This window comes from Chiloscyllium plagiosum, unplaced genomic scaffold, assembly GCF_037043375.1.
Source record: "Chiloscyllium plagiosum isolate Xiang-an unplaced genomic scaffold, Cpla_swu_hap1 HiC_scaffold_9, whole genome shotgun sequence".
NCBI lineage: Eukaryota > Metazoa > Chordata > Chondrichthyes > Orectolobiformes > Hemiscylliidae > Chiloscyllium > Chiloscyllium plagiosum.
This window is the reverse complement of record NW_028270147.1, coordinates 72,238,114-72,258,908: the sequence shown is the minus strand read 5'-3', so window position 1 is coordinate 72,258,908 and position 20,795 is coordinate 72,238,114. Positions and strand designations below refer to the sequence as shown.

The 20,795-nt window shown below is 43.4% G+C and overlaps 1 protein-coding gene across 2 annotated transcripts; it reads left to right on the top strand.

Moving 5' to 3' along the window:
• Positions 1 to 4,944: 4,944 nt before the first annotated feature.
• Positions 4,945 to 9,121, top strand: s1pr1 (sphingosine-1-phosphate receptor 1). Of its 2 annotated transcripts, none has more exons than XM_043699657.2 (2): positions 4,945 to 5,224; positions 6,435 to 9,121. In XM_043699657.2, exon 2 carries the CDS (start codon positions 6,561 to 6,563, stop codon positions 7,689 to 7,691), a length of 1,131 nt encoding a protein of 376 aa, XP_043555592.1. In that variant the 5' UTR covers positions 4,945 to 5,224; positions 6,435 to 6,560; the 3' UTR covers positions 7,692 to 9,121. The 2 variants fall into 2 exon arrangements, with proteins under 2 accessions (XP_043555592.1, XP_043555591.1); XM_043699656.2 differs by lacking the exon at positions 4,945 to 5,224 and adding an exon at positions 5,254 to 5,876.
• Positions 9,122 to 20,795: the final 11,674 nt, after the last annotated feature.

The following is a 20,795-nucleotide window of genomic DNA, read 5'->3' as shown; positions in this document are numbered from 1 at the left end:
GGAGGGTGGTATCGAATGAGCTGCCAGAGGGAGTGGTGGAGGCTAGTACAATCGCAATATTTAAAAGGCATCTGGATGGGTATATGATTAGGAAGGGTTTGCAGGGATATGGGCCGGGTGCTGGCAAATGGGACTAGATTTGGTTGGGATATCTGGATGAGTTGGACCAAAGGGTCTGTTTCCATGCTGTACATCTCTATGGTTATGACATCAGAATTTAGAAGAAAATATATATAAAACAGCAAAACAAAATTTCACCATTTCCCCCAGCAATCTCCATTACAGATCCTCAATCCCACAGAACTATCATGTTGCCTCAATTCTAATTTCTTACTTCACTGATTCTTTTCGGTTTTCCTTCTCAGAGTGCTGAGACAGTTTATGATTTCTTTCCACTTCTGTTGATCTGAACCTCTTTTCAGTTCCAATGACCTAAAACTATTTTTAGTTCTGACAATTTGAAAACTTGTATACAAAATCTCACAGCTTGAAGACTTCACAGACTAAACCTCTTCTACTAGGGTAGTTGTTCTGCTCATCTGAAAACTTGATTCTTCTGCTAAGAGGAATCTCCTCTTCGGAATTGAATTCCTGATTCTCCCTACTTCATAACTAAATGAGTGCTCCTGGGGTCTCTGTTAACTGTCTGTCATAAACTTTGTGGTATAAACATTCTATTAATTAACTTCACAGGTATCCTACTGGGCATGTGACAAAATATCATGTTTTCTGGAAAATGATGTATTTGGTCACTGTTCCAAATGACTTTCTGACCCTTTTATTTAACAAAAAGTTACCTCACTGAATTCAAAATCAATCTACCTCTATTTTAAAAATCCAGACTTGTAAAACAATAACATATCATACACTTTTATCACATAAATCTTGAAAGGCTTCTATTGACTCTAGAATATAATGCTTGAAATGTATATCCAAATGGGTGGCATGGTGACTCAGTGCTGCCTCAAAGCACCAGGGACCTAGGTTCGATTCCCACCTCAGGCAGCTGTCTGTGTGGAGTTTACACATTCTCCCCGTGTCTTCATGGGTTTCTTCCAGGTCTCCGGTTTCCTCCCACAAACCAAAGATGTGCAGGTCAGGTGAACTGGCCATGCTAAATTATCCATACTGTTAGGTGCATTAGTCAGGGGTAAATATAGGGGAATGGGTCTGGGTGGGTTACTCTTCGGAGGGTTGGTGTGGACCTGTTGGGCCGAAGGGCCTGTTTTTATTCTGTAGGGAACATAATCTAAATGTACTTTACTATCTCATTTTCCAGGCTCTGTTTCTCAATCTTAATCAACCAATTTATATGTGGAATTAGGTGCTCCATTTATTTCTCTTCCTGACTCTGACCTACAATGTAACTAATGTTAAAGAACTTATAAACTCCTACAAATGATCACCTACCTTTCTTCTCTCTAACAAAACATATTCTACATTTTGCTGTTTTAATCTAAGGCTACCTCTCATAACTATAGTAATAACACCCTTAGTTAACCAAAAACAACCCCAACACCTTTTCCTGGATTTTTACCTTTTCAAAATGTTAAATATTCTTCAACATTCAAGTCCAAACTTTGATAACACCATGACTTCAATCTACCTAATAACTGTAAAGTGGCCAGTTGGCAACAATTTGAGGATAGCATCTACTCAGGGTCTTGATCATCTACCAGGGGTCTTCATGCAGCTGAACAGACTGATTCTTAACCTGCAAATCTTTGGGTGTATGAGACAGGATTTTCTGATGAGTAGTGATAGCTGGAGTACAGAATTTGTTTCCTTTACTTTCCTCCATTGTCAATGCCCTGCCTCATCAGTAAAGAACATCCACGCAGCACAAGTTTCAAAAAATGACCTCCGACAAGAGACAAGCTAACTATCTTTGCCTGACATTCAACAACATTACAATTAATGAATCTGCCATCAAAAAATTATTGAGTGTCATTATTGATGAGGATTTTAATTGAAGTGCCATCTGTGTCACAAAAGTAGAGGCTGGGAATTCCTTGATGCATAATTTTCCTCTCAATTTCCCAAATACTCTCAACCTGCATGTATGAGTGCTGCTCCAACAGCAATCAAAATGCTCAACACCATCCTGAATAAAACATCCTACCTGGCACTCCATTGACCATCTGCAATATTCACTCCTTTACCACTTATGCACAACAGCAGCAGTATACACTTTCCACAAGATGCACTGGAGTGACTCAGCAAGTTTCCTTCAACACCACCTCAAAAACGCATCACCTCTACCACCCTAGAAAAACAAGGACAGCAAATGCTTGGTGATACCACCATCCCCAAGTTTCTCACAAAGTCAAACACCGCCCTAACTCATACTATCTCTGGATCAAAGACCTGGAACTCCCTTCCTGCTGAGGTAGCTAGACTATAATGATTCATGGGCTTCTACCACTTCTCAAAAGTAACTCAGGATGATCAATAAATGTTGGATATACCGGTAATGGCCAAATCTCAAAAGTGAACCAGAAAAAAGGTGTTTGCTTATTCATGTGCAAAGCCATCTCTTGTTATTTTCCCCACTGAGGAAGCCTGTAGAGGTACAGATCCTGAAAAGGTGCCACACTTTCTTCATATGCTGCGAACGTGCAAGCCCACCAACTCACAATAAAACACACTTATTTAATATATTGCACATTTTTATGATAGTTTCGAAGTCTAATTTTATTGTGAAGTGACAAAATTAGAGAAGCAATTAAAAAAACTGTTCAGTAACCAAAATGCAAAAAGAGAGAAGAACCAAGTCCAGAAAACAGCAGAAGCCCTCAACTAAAGAACTGTGCAATGACTTCCTCACGCATCTGCTTCGCTGCTTGTAGTGGCTGATCCAGGTCTGGTGGCTGCTGTGAGCCATGATCTTCCTCATCTTCTATGGATTGAAGCTCCTCATCTAAATCGAGGGAGAGGCCACTGTCCATGGCAATATTGTGCAGCATGCAGCACACAGTTACAATCTTGCTGACTTTTTCTGGTGCATATCGCAAGGCACCCCCTGATTGATCCAAACACTTGAAGCGTTTCTTCAGTAGTCCAAATGTCTGTTTTATGACACTACTGGTTTGTGCATGTCCAACATTGTATCTGTTCTCAGCTTCGGTACCAGGGTGCAGCAGTGGAGTCATCAGCCATGGCTGCAGCACATAACCTAGATCTCCAAGGAGCCATCCGTTCAGCTTTCCTTCCCCTTCAAACATCAAGGGCACCTCAGATTGCTTCAGAATGTAAAAGTCGTGCATGCCCCCTGGACAGCATGCATTGACGTTCATTATTTTCTGTCGGTGGTCACATATGATTTGGACATTGATAGAGTAGTAGCCTTTTGCATTTAAGTAGGCCATGGGATTGTTATTCGGTGCACAAATGGCAACTTGCATACAATCAATAATCCCCTGAACCTTGGGGAAGCTGACAATGTTGAAGAAGTACTGTTGTCGTTGTTGCTCTTCGTCCCTCCTGAAACTCAAGTAGGTGGGAGCATGTCGAATCAATGCATCAGTGACCTCCTTAATGGAACGGTACACAGCAAACTGGCTGATCCCAGTGATGTTCGCCGTGGGTGCCTGAAAAGTCCCTGTGGCGTAGAAGTTCAGGGCAGCGGTGACCTTCACTGCCACTGGCAATGCAGTGCGGATGATCGACTCTCCGTGTAGATCACCTTGGACCAAACGGCAGACCTCGGTCACAGCATCCCTGCTCAGTCGCAGCCTCTTCAGGCACTGCTCCTCTGTCAAGCCTAAGTAACTGACCCTGTTCCTAAACACCCGGTGCCTGGGGTAGTTTGTGCGCCGCGTGGTTATCCGTCTGTGCCCTCGGCGTTCCTGGGCTGCCCTCCTCTGCTGCTGTTCCTCCTCCTCTTCCACAAGGAGAAATCCTGCAATGGCCGCTGCCCCCATCCTGTGGGTCTTCACAGTACACTCTCGTGGCTGCCCTGTGGCTGATGGTGAACAATATCCCCTTCCCCACCTCTGATCCTGGGTTAAGTAGTTTGCTCTTCAGGAATCTCCAGTGTAGGTTGGCAAGTGTGGACCAGTTTCCCATGATTGACCTTTAAAGACAAGCACCAGCTTTAATGAGCTCGAACCCTAACACTGGATATTTTTTTTAAAGGATTTTTTTAATGGAGGAGCAGAGAAGCGTCAGGGAGGTAGCTTGCTGCCGGATTCCACCACTTTCTGTGAACGACTGTCTACATGGTGGCAGCAGGGAAATCTCCCCTCCACCTCCCCGGCCTTCCTGCTCTCATCCACCCCACCCGCCCATCTCCCCTCCCTCACACTCCACCCACTCGGCCTCACATTCGGTCCAAATGATTCCGCAGTCACTTCCTGCAGTGCCGCAGCTCCCTCAGACCAGGTCCCATTGCAAACAAGCTGCCTTTTGGTCAGGAAATGGGTCTCACCGCCACCCTCCCTGCCCCAGCCCTGAGCCGACAGTGACAGACAATACCACTCCCCCTCCCCACCCCCTAACTCCAGATAGACTGGTCTCTCCGCAGTCCAGTCAGCCACCCACTGGGGTTAGCGGGAAATTCCACCATTGCTTTTCAATAGCGCCCCTCACTATGGCCTTGAGGCGATGTGAGCAGACCTGTTTATTTATTAAAAAAAATTAATAGATGGGGGAGGTTGTTGCGAGTTGTGCTGGCGACTGTAAAATACATGCAAGACTCATACCACCTCGCGCATCAAACTTGTGCAGTTCGGTTTGTCAGCAGGGACAACTACTTTGTACCAAGTTTCTTTTAAAATTTACACATAAATTGCACTAAACTAAGAAGCACGGAAAACAAATCCTGCACCTAAGATTACTGACCCCTGAAATGTCAGGCTGGGGTCGAGCTGTGATAAAATATTGACGCCTTGGAAATCTATACATTTGAAACCCGGTTTCGCCTTATTAGATATCGTTATTGAAACGGTGGGGATGAATTCAGGTCATTTCAAGTTTGCAGTGAAAATAACTTGCACGATGTCCCCACTCGGTGACTTCCAGCACAAAGCAATGTCGCTGCCAAATGAGTGCACCTCTCTGACAGGGTTAGTGTAGGCTGTTGGAGCAAATAGGAAAAGGGGGGCGCCTGTGAACTCAGTGTCCCAGTCAAAACCCGTTCGGTTCTTCGATGTGTTTCAGTGACAGCCAAGGTCTTAGGCTGACAACACGTGGGAAAACTACTCAGCTACATGAGACAGACTGGGTAAGGACTCCAACTATATTTCAGCGGTTTTGGTCAGAACCGACACCGACGAGTGCAATTATTAATGCAGTTCTGTGGATAAATATTGCAGACTTTACATTTAAAATTGCAACGTCTTTGTTACTTAAAAGTAAAGGTGCCACTTTTGCACTCCCATTCCTGACTTCTATAACGTCCCAAGTTGGAGATGCTGTCAGGCTCTGGGAGTTTACGAGAATTTTATTTATCGGTTGTCATTTTCAGGAAAGTCATTTCGCTGTCTTTGCAAAGCAAATGGAAATCAGACGTTGCAGTCTTTTATCTGTGCATTAAGTATGTGGCAGGGCGTTTCTAACAGTTTCTGTTAAATTCTGTTGTCTGGCTGCTCCTGTCCTGGATACCCCTGCGTCAACCTTTTTCCTGTTTTTGCACTGTTATCAGCTGCGTGCATCTTCTATTTATCGCCACCCAGTCTCAGAGCTGAGTTAATTTTGATGTTGCTGAGTCGGTGACAGACACCAGGCTGGGACTGAAGCGAGGTCCTTTTTTTTCACAAATGGACCTATTGTAGAGAAGACGCCGGTTTCTTATTGTTTGCAATCGCCGACAGTATCCTGTTCTCACGGTCTCGCTCCACTTAGCTGCTATTTTTTAACGTTTTCAACAAACCAAGGTAATCTTCATCTGGTTTAAAAAAAACGTTTAAACTGCTCACAGACTAAGTTGCAATGTTACTGATTTATTCTCGACTTGCTTCCATCGCCTCCCTTTCGTTTCTACTGAAGCTTGAAACGTGCTTCAACAAAAATGAAATGCATTTTTAACGACAGAAATTTTTTTTGTTAAAGACTTCGCTGGCTGTTGTGGGAATAACTGATTTACATAAGGACATTGAGCCGTCCGTCTGCGGGATAGTCGCTTTGAAACGTTATACGACGACTTTTGTTTCCATAAAATTAAAACTTGCATTCAAAAAGCGCCTTTCGCAGCGAAGGGGAGCTTTTAAAAATATTTTCCCCCAACTGCAGTCGGTTATAATGCAGAAAAAAAAAGCTACAAACAATTTTGGTGGGGCGTAAATATAGTGCATCTGTTTATACTGTGAGGCAAAATGTTGCATGTGCAATTCAGTGAAGTTTGGGGGCTTGGGGATACAGTACCTTTTGCATTTTGAAGTCAAGAGTTTTGGGATGGTGAGTAATCCTGCGGGTTGTTGTTGTTTCCTTTGCAGAGTGGCGATGGCTCGCGGTCTCTCCGCAGCTCCTCACTGACCCGCCAATCGCGGCGCCCTCTGCCGGCCGACAGGAGCGCGCCAGCTGCAACAACAACAGCAACAACAACAAGCAAGTGAATTAGGATGGAGACGGGTAGGCAGCGCCCCGCAGCGTACATGGGCTACAGCTACACGGACCCGGACATCATCCTGCAGCATTACAACTATACTGGCAAGCTGAGGGTCAGCCCTGGTGGCCCAGCGGCCGGTCTCACCGTCTCGTCCATCTTCTTCATTGTCATCTGCTGCTTCATCATCCTGGAGAACCTCATGGTGCTGCTGGCCATCTGGCAGACCAAAAAGTTCCACCGCGCCATGTACTACTTCATCGGCAACCTGGCACTCTCGGACCTGCTGGCCGGCGCTGCCTACACCGTCAACATCCTGCTGTCGGGCTCCAACACCTACAGGCTGACCCCGGTGCAGTGGTTCCTGAGGGAGGGCAGTATGTTTGTGGCCCTCGCTGCTTCGGTGCTCAGCCTGCTGGCTATTGCCATAGAGCGCTACCTGACCATGTTGAAGATGAAGCCACACAGCTCAGGGGGCAGCTCCCGGGTCTTCCTGCTCATCAGCGGCTGCTGGCTCCTGTCCGTGCTCCTGGGTGGCCTGCCCATCATGGGCTGGAATTGCCTGCAGGGTTTCACGCACTGCTCCACTGTGCTGCCCCTCTACCACAAGCACTACATCCTGTTCTGCACCACCGTCTTCAGCTTCATCCTGCTGGCCATCGTGCTGCTCTATGCCCGCATCTATGTCCTGGTGCGCTCCCGCAGCCGCAGCTTCACCTTCCGCAAGGACCTGCGCTCCAAGAGCAGCGAGAAGTCCCTGGCGCTACTCAAGACAGTGATGATCGTGCTGAGCGCCTTCATCGCCTGCTGGTCTCCGCTCTTCATCCTCCTGCTGCTCGATGTGGCGTGTCAGGCACGAGGCTGTCCGGTGCTCTACAAGGCCCAGTGGTTCCTGGCCTTGGCCGTGCTCAACTCAGCCATGAACCCGGTCATCTATACGCTGACCAGCCGGGAGATGAGGCGGGCGTTCTTCCGCCTGCTGTGCTGCCTGTGTCACCGCGGGCCGGCCTGGCGGCACAAGCCCCCGCTCACCGTCGCTCTGGAGTTCAGCCCCAGCAGGTCGGACAACTCATCTCATCAGCAAAAGGACGAGTGCTGCACGCCTGAGACCCTGTTGTCCTCAGGCAACGTTAACTCCTCAGCATGAGGGTGCAGGGGAAGCTGCAACAGAGGTGGGGGAGCAGACAGTGAAGAAGAGTGGGACGGTCAGAACGCAACTACTCTGCTGGACACGGCCAGGTCATAGCTGCTCATCCTCTCAACCTCTGGTGTTGAAATGTAATCCTCACCTTTTACACCAATAAAAAGGCAAAGACATTGGGACCAAGCACTGGAGTTCAGAAATTTTGTCTTATTACTCCAACATGGGAGAGGTCTCTTTTTAAAAAAAAATGCATGGACAATCTTCTTCTGGACCTTTGAAAGGAGATAAATTCTATTTTAAGAGAAAAGTACCTACCGAGACCTGGTCTGCTTCAGGATTTTATGTCTCAAGACAGTATCGTTCTTTGGGAGTCATAGTACCGAACATGCAGATCTTTGGATTAGTTGCCCAGAATCTAGGGCTAATGATGGGATGCAGAGCATTTCATGAAAAAACAGACATGCCCAACTGCTTGGTCTCCGAATGACTTTGGTGAAGTTACTTTCTGTAAAGACTGAGTATTTTAGAGATGCCTTATAGATTCTACTGTACATGTATTAAAACAAACATTCAAATGCATTATGTAATGTAAGATAAGAAGAATATAGTATCAAATTGTTGAAAATTAAGGATATTACTAACTAGTCTCAACTGTATCATTTTGAATGTATCAAGTTGTCATTCCACTCTTCAACCATACAATATTAACCTCTTCATTTATTAATTTATTAACATTTGTGAAATTTAAACTACAACTTTTCCAGATTTGTTGCATAGCATTACAATGAAAGGTTACATTTTAGACACTTGACTGAACAAAATGATTTGTCTAAATTATTCAACTTTTGTAATTAGGGATTGACACAAAGTGGCATGTTTTATTCCAAACTGCAAATAGAATTTTTCAACAAATAATGTGAAAATGGCATTCATGTGAAAATGCACACAATATATGTAAATACATATTCCTTTTAATTCAACAATTGTTTTGAGATTTTGTTTATTTTGAAACATCTTTTACACCAGTACAACGCACCAATCAATCAATTGTTCGCTCAGATTTGTTTATTAAAATTGGGGCATCTTATCAACATGACTTATTTGGCCTGGTGGGATAAATTGGGAAAATCAAGGCCAGGGATTATCATATTAATGCCTTCTTATATTTGTAGTTCATGGAGTCCCATCTAAAAGTTATTTCTGATAATTCATTCAAATTTTCCACTTACAGAAAATTAGCCAATTATTGGAATTAAAGAATGCAAACCATAAGTGACATTATGTTTTATTAATTTAGAAATCTTATTCTTGTTCAGATCCATCTCTTTGGTATTTCTGTAATAGTTTGATGTCCAAAAAGCCTAGAATGTTAGTTTTTTGTTGGGAAAAGATTGTGTATAGGAGTAAATTCTTAATAAAATTATACAACATGATTAATGAACTCACACTTAAAGAACTGTAGTTTTGATCTCCTTACCTGAGGAAGAACACACTTGCCCTAAAGAAAGGGCAATGAAAGTTCATTGGATTGGATCTGGAGGGCAATTGCCCGAAGAGGGTAGGTAAGAGTAGACTAGATATTGTCCTGGATCACAAAGTGTATCCAAGCTGTTCTTCGGATTCAGTTAAATATAGTTAAGAGAAGATTCAACAACACAAATTTACTTAAATATGAATGTTTATTAAGTAAATAAAAAGAAAGGAAAACTTAACAATAAGCTTCATGTCCTGCTGCCTGTCAGGAACCCTCACTTGATAGCTGGTATGGAGACTTAGGTTTGTTCCTGGCACCGTTTGTGATCCCAGTCTGTGGTGAAGTCCAACTTGGAACAATACTCTGTCTCTTATACAGTGTAACTAACAGCAAGTACTGAAAAACAGGTGGATTGTGCTGTGTTCAGCACATACAGCAATATCCACAGGACCCATTCAAGGTCATGCAGCTGTCCAATATCATCATCAATTTTAGCATACCCATACAGATATATATTCCCTGTCATTTAGAAAAAGTAAAGATTAACAAATTGAAATCTGAAATTCTACAGGGGCTTACAGCATAGATATTAAGGAAATATTTTATCTGGTTGGGGGACCTAGAGTATGGGGTCCCTCCCAGAATACGGGTTATACCATTTAGGATTGAAATGAGAAATGTCTTCAGTTAAAAGATTTGAAATCTATGAAATTCTTTATCCTGGAAAGCTGTAGCTGTTCAGTCTTTGGATATTAAATGAGATAGGAATACTGTGTGAAGGTGGAGTAGAGATAGAGGGTGAACTTTAACCTTGTTGAATGGTGGGGTCAAATGATCCATTCTACCTCCTATTTCTTATGTAACATCCAAGATCTCATCATTTCTTAAGCTCCTGCATTTTAGAATCACGGAAGGAGGTCAGTTGATGCATCAGGACTGTGTTAGTTATTTTCTAAAGAATCTAATCCCACTTTCCTACTCTGTCAATTGGGCAAAATGTGTACAATGTGCCTTCAGTTGTTTTAGCCTCAACACTTTGGAATTTCTTACCTGAATCCCTCCGTCTCTTTCTTTCAAGACATCCTTTAATGTGTGTGTGTGTGTATGTGTACTCCTGTGAGGCACCTTGAGGTATTATATGGAATTAAAAACATATATAAATGTTAGCTATTATTGTAATATGAACTAATCACCTAATTTTAGTGACTACATTAAATATATTACACAAAAAGGCAGGAGCTCTGCACCATTAACAATGGTTAAGATGCTGTGACTCCAATAAACACTAGTCATGGAGATTGATGTGCAGCAGTGGAGAATACAGCAAATCGAAATGTAAAGGAAACCGGTCATACAGTACATTCCCATCAATGTGAAATGTTTTGGCTTTGGATCAACAGAGAAGAAGAAACTTTCATGTTATTTGTAAAGAGCACCAACAACCAATGTTTAGTTGTCAGCAGCTTCCTTGTGTGGATTTCTACATCAATGGAAAAGTCAACTTTACAACAAATTAATTATGTTTTGGAAGGTGCTTCCTACCAGCAGCACAAACATGGAAAAGTTATTACAGAATATATGGTCTAACGTATACTGAGAGAGAGGGTGAGAATCTCACATTGACTCATCATCAACTACTGCTTCCAACAGCAAGTAGTGCTTGGAAATTGTTAAAATGCAATTTTGCATTATCATAGGCCACGGCATTTGGTCTGACATGAAAACTGTAGCAAGAATGTGGTTAATGAGACACAATCTCTGGGCATGTAAGAGCTCTCAGGGCTGGGAGGTTCTTTCAAAGTAGCTCAGTGAGTTACTGAAGTGTGCTCCTTGCCCGAACCTTACCCCATTGTGGCTCCATGTCAGTATTTGACAATTGAGTAGCCCCAGTCCTGTGCAATCCAGACAAGGGGTGAAAGAGATACCTAACCTTGAGTGTGAGGTGGATGTGGGAGACCAGGGCTGGAGGGAGCAGTTTAATGTACAGAATGTTAAGCAAACAGTACCTACTTCTCCACCCTGTTTTCTAGGACAGGCATCACATAAACAGCCAGGTGGCACAACTTAAAAACTGTGAGATGTCAAGGTTTGTGTACAGCGAAGGCCACCATGGATGGAGCTGTGAGTACAGATAGGAAGATAGTTGACATCATCACCCTGTCAGCACATGTACCCATAGGCATTTTGTTGTCCATTTTGATATCTTCTTGAGGAGATGGATTGCTCTTCCTTTGACAGCGGCAGTGAGGGGGTGCAGCAACTGGCAGGAACATGTTCAGCAGCAGCAGTCCCGGCCCCAGCCACCGTCTCCTGCCTCTCAAAGATCCCTTCTTCACACAATGCAGCAACTGGAAGGAGACTATTGTCAGGAAGGGAAAGCTCCATTTTCATTACTCCCATCCTCCACCTCCCCCTCACACTCCCATCTTCCACCTCTCCCTCACTCCCATCCTTCACCTTCCCCTTCCCCTCACTCCCTGCCTCTACCTCATTGATAGAGGGGGGCTCAGCAATGGAAGTTCTATTTATAGTCAAGAGGAGGCAGTTGGATTCTCATGTTGAAGATGCTCATTGCCTGCACTTGTGTGGTGCATATGTTACTTGCCACTTGTCACCCTAAGCCTGGGTGAACAAATCTAACTGCATTTGAACATGGACTGCTTCAGTATCTGAGCAGTCATGAATGGTTCTGAACATTGTGCTATCATCAGTAAACATAACCATTCCAACCAAGGTCTGATTCCAGCCAGAGAAGAGTTTACCTCCTGAATCCCATTGATTCTAGTTTTGCTCAAGTACATTAATGCTACATTTATCTTTCCACCCTTCAGGCACTCTGCCTGTATTCCTGATGAAGGGCTTTTGCCCGAAACGTCGATTTTACTGCTCCTCAGATGCTGCCTGAACTGCTGTGCTTTTCCAGCACCTCAAATTCAGAACCACATTTGGTCAAGCTTTGCCTTCAGTGTAGGAGGCTGAGGGGTTTGTAAAATCATGAAGGGCATAGATAGGATGAATAGCCAAGGTCTTCTTCCCAGGATAGGGGGGTCCAAACGTAGAGGGCATAAGTGTAAGATGAGAGAGGAAATATTTAAAAGGGACCTGACAGGCAACTTTTTCATACAGAGGGTGGTGCATGTATGGAATGAATTGCCAGAGGAAGTGTTAGAAGTGAGTACAATTATAACATTTAAAAGACATTTGGACAGGTACATGGATAGGAAAGATTTAGAGGGATAAGGGCCAAATACAGGCAAATGGGACTACTTCAGTTTAGGAAGCCTGGTCAGCATGGATGAGTTGGCCCGAAGAGTCTATTTCTGTGCTGTATGACTTTATGCATGTAGCTATGATGGAACTGGTCCAGTATTTCTCAGAGCGGAGTGACATTTACTAAATATTTATCTACATTTTTCACCTTAATGTATGACAATGAGATTGGATTAAGCAGGGGAAAAATACAGTGACATTTGGCTATGTTCCAGCAGAGAGACAGAAATTGTATTTTTCAGCCTGTCAGCTAACAGCCTGCTAACAAGCCCATGGAAATGGGTTAACAATGGATTAAAGGTAAACAATATCTGGAAATCTATATTGGCTCCACTGTGCTTCCACTTGTGCCTTTCCTAGCACTAAACAATAATAGATTATTGTGTCACAGACCCTGCCAAATAGGTTGTCAAACTGTCATTTATCCACAGGTCTCAATGATCAAAGAGCCAATTACTAGCTTCACATTTCAACTTCGATTTATTAGCTTCTTAATATCATGACAGGTACCGTTGATTAGGAACAGACTGTCACAATACCTGTAACATATTTCACAGCGAGCGGTATATGTAAGGTTGACGAGATAACTTAGGAAGTACAAGTCTTGAGTAATCTGTTGATATTTATCACAATGAAATACAGTCGCTGAAACAATAGGATCCATTGATTTTATGTTTTAAGATTCAAAAATGGTAAATGTTTGTATTAATTGAACAAGGGGAATGTGATCAATTTTACTTCTGGTCCATATTAAACACTTCAAGCTCTGGGTAGCATTTAGAGTAAAACTCAACTTATCCATGGTGGTTACCATTAACCAGAAACTAAGGGGGATGGGATCCGGACTTGTAGTCCAGCAAGTAGGTTAGCTGTTTGTCAGGATGCCCAAGACTGTAGGGAGGCTGTGGAGAAGGTAGCACTGACAGGGACTACTTGCGGACACAGAGATGGGCTCAAGTGCGTATACTTCAACGCAAGGAGTATCAGAAATAAGGTGGGTGAACTTAAGGCGTGGATCGGTACCTGGGACTACGATGTTGTGGCCATCACGGAAACGTGGATAGATGTGGGACAGGAATGGCTGTTGGAGGTTCCTGGTTACAGGTGTTTCAGTAAGATTAGGGAGGGTGGGAAAAAAGGAGGGGGGGTGGCTTTGCTAATTAGAAATGGTATAACGGCTGCAGAAAGGAAGTTTGAGGGGGATCTGCCTCTGGAGGTAGTATGGGCTGAAGTCAGAAATAGGAAAGGTGCAGTCACCTTGTTGGGTGTTTACTATAGGCCCCCCAATAGCAGCAGAGATGTGGAGAAACAGATTGGGAAACAGATTTTGGAAAGGTGCAGAAGCCACAGGGTCGTAGTCATGGGCGACTTCAACTTCCCAAATATTGATTGGAAGCTCTTTAGATCAAGTAGATTGGATGGGGCGGTGTTTGTGCAGTGTGTCCAGGAAGCTTTTCTAACGCAGTATGTAGATTGTCCAACCAGAGGGGAGGCCATATTGGATCTGGTACTCGGTAATGAACCGGGACAAGTGGTGGGCTTGTTAGTGGGTGAACATTTTGGTGATGGTGACCACAATTCTGTGACTTTCACCTTGGTTATGGAGAGAGATAGGTGCGCACAACAAGGTAGATTTTATAATTGGGGGAAGGGAAATTACGATGCTGTAAGGCAGGATTTGAGGAGCATACGTTGGGAGCTTAGGCTGTCAGGGAAGGATGTGGTGGAAATGTGGAACTTTTTCAAAGAGCAGATACGACGTGTCCATGATATGTATGTACCTATCAGGCAGGAAAGAAATGGTCGTGTGAGGGAGCCTTGGTTGACGAGAGAGGTTGAATGTCTGGTAAAGAGGAAGAAGGAGGCTTACATAAGGTTGAGGAAACAGGATTCAGACAGAGCAGTGGAGGGATACAGGATAGCCAGAAGGGACCTGAAGAAAGGGATTAGGAGAGCTAAGAGAGGGCATGAAAAATCGTTGGCGGATAGGATCAAGGATAACCCCAAGGCATTTTATGTGTATGTGAGAAACCTGAGAATGACGAGAACGAGGGTAGGTCCGATCAAGGACAGTAGTGGGAGACTGTGTATTGAGTCGGAAGAGATAGGAGAGGTCTTGAACAAGTACTTCTCTTCAGTATTTACGAACGAGAGGGACCGTATTGTAGAAGAGGAGAGTGTGAAATGGACTGGTAAGCTAGAAGAGATACCTGTTAGGAAGGTAGATGTGTTGGACATTTTGAACAACTTGAGGATAGACAAGTCCCCCGGGCCTGACGGGATATATCCTAGGATTATGTGGGAAGCAAGAGAGGAAATTGCAGTACCGTTGGCAATGATCTTCTCGTCTTCACTGGCAACGGGGGTGGTACCAGGGGACTGGAGAGTAGCGAATGTTGTGCCCCTGTTCAAAAAAGGGAATAGGGATAACCCCGGGAATTACAGGCCTGTTAGTCTTACTTCTGTGGTAGGCAAAGTAATGGAAAGGGTACTGAGGGATAGGATTTATGAGTATCTGGAAAGACACTGCTTGATTAGGGACAGCCAGCACGGATTTGTGAAGGGTAGGTCTTGCCTTACAAGTCTTATTGAATTCTTCGAGGAGGTGACCAAGCATGTGGATGAGGGAAGAGCAGTGGATGTAGTGTACATGGATTTTAGTAAGGCATTTGATAAGGTTCCCCATGGTAGGCTTATGCGGAAAGTCAGGAGGCATGGGATAGAGGGAAATTTGGCCAATTGGATAGAAAACTGGCTAACCGGTCGAAGGCAGAGAGTGGTGGTAGATGGTAAATATTCAGCATGGAGCCCAGTTACAAGTGGAGTTCCGCAGGGATCAGTTCTGGGTCCTCTGCTGTTTGTAATTTTTATTAATGACTTAGATGAGGGAGTCGAAGGGTGGGTCAGTAAATTTGCAGATGATACGAAGATAGGTGGAGTTGTGGACAGTGAGGAGGGCTGTTGTCGGCTGCAGAGGGACTTAGATATGATGCAGAGCTGGGCTGAGGAGTGGCAGATGGAGTTCAACCCTGCCAAGTGTGAGGTTGTCCATTTTGGAAGAACAAATAAGAATGCGGAATACAGGGTTAATGGTAGAGTTCTTAGTCAGGTGGAAGAACAGAGGGATCTTGGGGTCTATGTACATAGATCTTTGAAGGTTGCCACTCAGGTGGATAGAGTTTGTAAGAAGGCCTATGGAGTATTATCGTTCATTAGCAGAGGGATTGAATTCAAGAGTCGTGAAGTGATGTTGCAGCTGTACAGGACTTTGGTTAGGCCACAGTTGGAGTACTTGTGCAGTTCTGGTCGCCTCACTTTACGAAAGATGTGGAAGCTTTGGAGAGGGTGCAGAGAAGATTTACCAGGATGTTGCCTGGAATGGAGAGGAAGTCGTACGAGGATAGGTTGAGAGTTCTCGGCCTTTTCTCGTTGGAACGGCGAAGGATGAGGGGTGACTTGATAGAGGTTTATAAGATGATCAGAGGAATAGATAGAGTAGACAGTCAGAAACTTTTTCCCCAGGTACAACAGAGTGTTACAAGGGGACATAAATTTAAGGTGAAGGGTGGAAGGTATAGGGGAGATGTCAGGGGTGGGTTCTTTACCCAGAGAGTGGTGGGGGCATGGAATGCGCTGCCCGTGGGAGTGGTAGAGTCGGAATCATTGGCGACCTTTAAGCGGCATTTGGATAGGTACATGGATGGGTACTTAATCTAGGTTAGAAGTTCGGCACAACATCGTGGGCCGAAGGGCCTGTTCTGTGCTGTATTGTTCTATGTTCTATGTTCTATGTTCTAAACTGGAGCAGCCTATAATATTCCCTCTAATTTTATTTGTTCCTGCCCAGACTTCTGATGTCTGTGCATGATATATTTAAACCAGAGCAAAATTCATATCATTAGACCATAAGATGTAGGAAGATAAGTAAATCATTTGGTCCATCAAGTATTCTGCCATACAGTGATATTGTGGTTGCTCTGATAATTCTCAACTCCACTTTCCTGCCTTGTCCCTATAATACTTCATTTCCTTACTGCTTAAAAATCTGTCTATTTTAACTTTGAATACACTTAATGACCCCCAACTTTGACAGCCCTCTGTGGTTAATCTTTCCACTGGCTCTGAAAGAAAACAATTTTTCTCATCTGTCTTACATGGGTGACCCCTTACTCTGAGATTATGCCCTCTGGTCCTAGACTCTCTCACATGGGAACAAAACCTCTCAGCATCTAACCTGTCAAGCCCCATAACAATCTTTTAATGTTTTAAGTTAAAGATCACACAACACCAAGTTATAGTCCAACAGGTTTAATTGGAAGCACACTAGCTTTTGGAGCACCGCTCCTTCATCAGGTAATTGTGGAGGACACAATTGTAAGGCACAGAATTTATAGCAAAAATTTACAGTGTGATGTAGCTGAAATTATACATTGAAAAATACCTTGATTGTCTGTTGAGTCTTTCATGTTTTAGTAAGTTCTTCTCTCATTCTTCTAAATCCCAATGAATACAGACCTCAACCTCTCCTCATAAGAAAATCCCTTGAGACTCAGAGTCAACCTAGTGCATCTTCTCTGAACTGCCTCCAATGCCAGTATATCTTTCCTTAGGTAATGGCATCAAAGCTGTCCACAGTATTTCAGGTGTGGTCTGCCATGTACAGTTTTAGCAAGATCTTCCTGCTTTTATATTCCATTCCCTTTGAAATAAAACTTAACAGTCCATTTGCCTTCCTATTATCTGTTGAACTGGCATTTTGAGATTTGTGCACAAGGACCCACAAAACCTTCTGTGCTGCATCTTTCTGCAGTACTTAAATAGCCATTTAAAATTTATTTAGTTCTTCTATTCTTCCTGCTAAAGTACATAACCTCACATTTCCACATCTTATATTCCATCTGCTGTTTTGTCCACTTACTTCACAAGTCCATATTCTTTTGTGGACCCTTTGTGTCATCCCCACCACTTTCCATCTATCTTTGTGTCACCTACAAATTGTGTATTCACTTCTGTCATCCAAATCATTAATATACATTGTAAATAATTGTGGTTCCAGCACTGATCCCTGTGATGCTCCACTAGTTACCTTCCTGAATTTACCCCCTTTATCCCAAGTCTCTGTTGTCTATTAGTTAGCCACTGACACCGACAAGATGCTGCCCCCACACCTGCGTCCTACCACACACACGCACGCACGCGCACACACGTCACAGCATCCTAACTTGTGAAGAGATCATAATTCCTTAACAGCTACTGGCTTGAAACCTGGGACTCCTGTCCTAAAAGCATGGTGTGTGTATCTCAATCATGTGGACAGCAGCAGTTTAAAAAGGAAGTCAATGAAAGATCCGCACGAAATGCTGATCTTGTTAGCAATGCTCACATCCCTAAAACAAATACAAAAAAAAACTTCTTTGATAACATGGTCTCACTCCCAACTTCATAACAGCACCGGTGTAAGATTTTCATTTCTGACAGCCAGCCCTCGATTCAGATTGCTGGTTGAAGCTACGTTCTGGGAATAGCGTGAAACAACCTTGTAGCAATGGAGGAGGCCATTTAATCTATTTGTTTGTGCTGGCTCTTTGAAAGACTCAACTAGAAGAAAGTGAGGACTGCAGATGCTGGAGATCAGAGTTGAAGAATGTAATGCTCGAAAAGCACAGCCGGTCAGGCAGCATCCGAGGAGCAGGAAAATCGACATTTCGGGCAAAAGCTCCTGATGAAGAGCTCGTGCTCGAAACATCGACTCTCCTGCTCCTCAGATGCTGCCTGACTGGCTGTGCTTTTCCAGCACCACACTCTTCGACTCTTTGAAAGAATAATCCAATTAGTCACAATTCTCCGCCTTTCCCTCATAGCCCCCACTTATTTTAAACACTGGCATCTAAAAGAGATTAATTTTCATCCCTTTGTCTGAACTAGTTGTACCTCAGTCTCAAGCATGAAACAAATGCATATAACAGTGCACCACCCCCGGATCCCTGCATGCTTTACATTACTGAGACATTGGGAGATACAATTGTAAAATGTCATACTTTCCATACTGAGAAAATCCATGAATGAAGTTGCGTTTCACGGCATTTTATTGCTATGACTGCATTGCCCTTCATCATCCCGGACTTCTGTGTGTTGACAATTATGGGCTTTATCAGGTTTTCTTTAAATTATCAGCAGGGGGGGCTGTGGATATAGATTTTGCTGCAGCATTGCTACATGTTGACTAATTAATTCACAGATCCTCCTTTTCCATTATAGTTTTAATTTAATATCCCAGTGATTTTAATGGTTCGTTTTGTGACTATTTAACTCATTACTCTGTTGATGGAATTCCCTGAGGCCTGCAATAGTATTCATGGACCAGAGGAGAAATTAACAGGAGCAGATTGCACTGCCATAGCCAAAGTATGGAGGCAAATGAGACTGCAGGTCTAGTGGTGGAGTGCAAGGTAGATATTCAGTCACTGTGCATGAGAACCACGAATGTTTCAATCTGCATCAGACTTCTCATTCCTTTGCGGAACATGCTGAATCATACAATGCAGTAGTTTATTATGAGTCAGTGTGAAGCATCGAATTTAACTAAACCAGCCACTTCCTCATTAAAACCCTATATGTATTAATATAGAGTGTAGACAGTAAGTTTATATTATGCATGCTGCTTTTAAATGTTGTTGTCTACAGTCATTAGGATGCACATTTCTATTAATCTGGTGCAAATATACAGCAATGATAATTGCCAATTAGATTAGATTACTTACAGTGTGGAAACCCTTCGGCCCAACAAGTCCACACCGACCCGCCGAAGCGTAACCCAGCCAGACCCATTCCCCTCTGCACCTAGCACTACGGGCAATTTAGCATGGTCAATTCACCTGACCTGCACATTTTTGGACTGTGGGAGGAATACCGGAGCACCCAAAGGAAACCCACGCAGACACAGGGAGAATGTACAAACTCCACACAGTCAGTCGCCTGAGGCGGGAATTGAACCCGGGTCTCTGGCTGTGAGGCAGCAGCGCTAACCACTGTGCCACCATGCCGTCCACACATACACAGGCATTCACACTATATTAAGTTGATTTTTAATTAAAAAAAAATTAAAAATCGAATTTGTCCATGCTTTTTACTGTTACCAGATATATTATTTAATTAAAATTGTATTATAACTTTTTGTCACAATTTGTTACTATTTTTATGACATATTGTTGCTAAAGTGCATGATCCATGGTGTCAACAAGCACAGTTTTAATAATAAAAACTGAAAGAACTGAGAGTGCTGTAAATCAGAAACAAAATCAGAAATTGCTGGAAAAACTCAGCAGGTATGAGAGCATCTGTGGACAGAAGTAAGAATTAACATTTTATGTCAAGTGGCCCTTCCTCAGAACTCAGATTTACTCAATTGAAGCATGTTTACTTCATGATTAAAATTCAATAAATTTAAAGATTAAATGTAAGGAGTAATCATCATTTAGTTTTATTTACAACCACAACCACAACACTTTTCCCAAAACAAATTTGAGTCATACTTACATAAAGAAACTCTTCATCTCCTGCTGTTGCCTTGGTTCCTGGTCAAACTCTTTCTCTCTCTCTGTCTCTCCAATTGTCCTCGATTCTGCCTTCTTGAAGTATTCCATCCTGGTTGTCACAATGATGTTGCTGCTTTATTGTGGGATTGTATTCATTTCTGCAGGTGCAATTCCTGATTTATCATATAGTGTGGAGTGAGGTTTCTGGAACAAAGTTGAAACTTTATTGCTGGAACAGCACAGCAGGTCAGGCAGCATCCAGGGAACAGGAGATTCGACGTTTCGGGCACAGGCCCTTCTTCAGGAAGCTGCCTGACCTGCTGTGCTGTTCCAGCAATAAAGTTTCAACTTTGATCCCCTGGATGCTGCCTGACCTGCTGTGCTGTTCCAGCAATAAAGTTTCAACTTTGATCTCCAGCATCTGCAGACCTCACTTTCTCCTTCTGGAACAAAGTTCAGGTTGTGGTGAGCTAAGCAAAGCAACCCAAGGAACTAGCGAAATCAGTCAGCAGTTTCAAAGATGACTGAAAATCTGAAAAACCTGACAACTCAAAAAACATCCTGAATATAAGGATCACGGCAGTGTTGCTGCATAGCGAGTGCAGTAGGATAAGGCTTGTCATAGCTTACAATTTCAACAAAATAAGATCATGATTGACATGGTAATGATTTTCTCACCTCTCTTAGAGTCAGAGAGTGATTAGAGATGTACAGCATGGAAACAGACCCTTTGGTCCAACTTGTCCATGCTGACCAGTTATCTCTACCCAATCGAGCCCAATCTGCCAGCACTCACCCCATATCCCTCCAAACCCTTCCTATTCATAT

Bases quoted from the DNA above. Each gene is read 5' to 3' on its own strand.
- s1pr1 (XM_043699657.2), top strand. From the start codon at position 6,561: ATGGAGACGGGTAGGCAGCGCCCCGCAGCGTACATGGGCTACAGCTAC.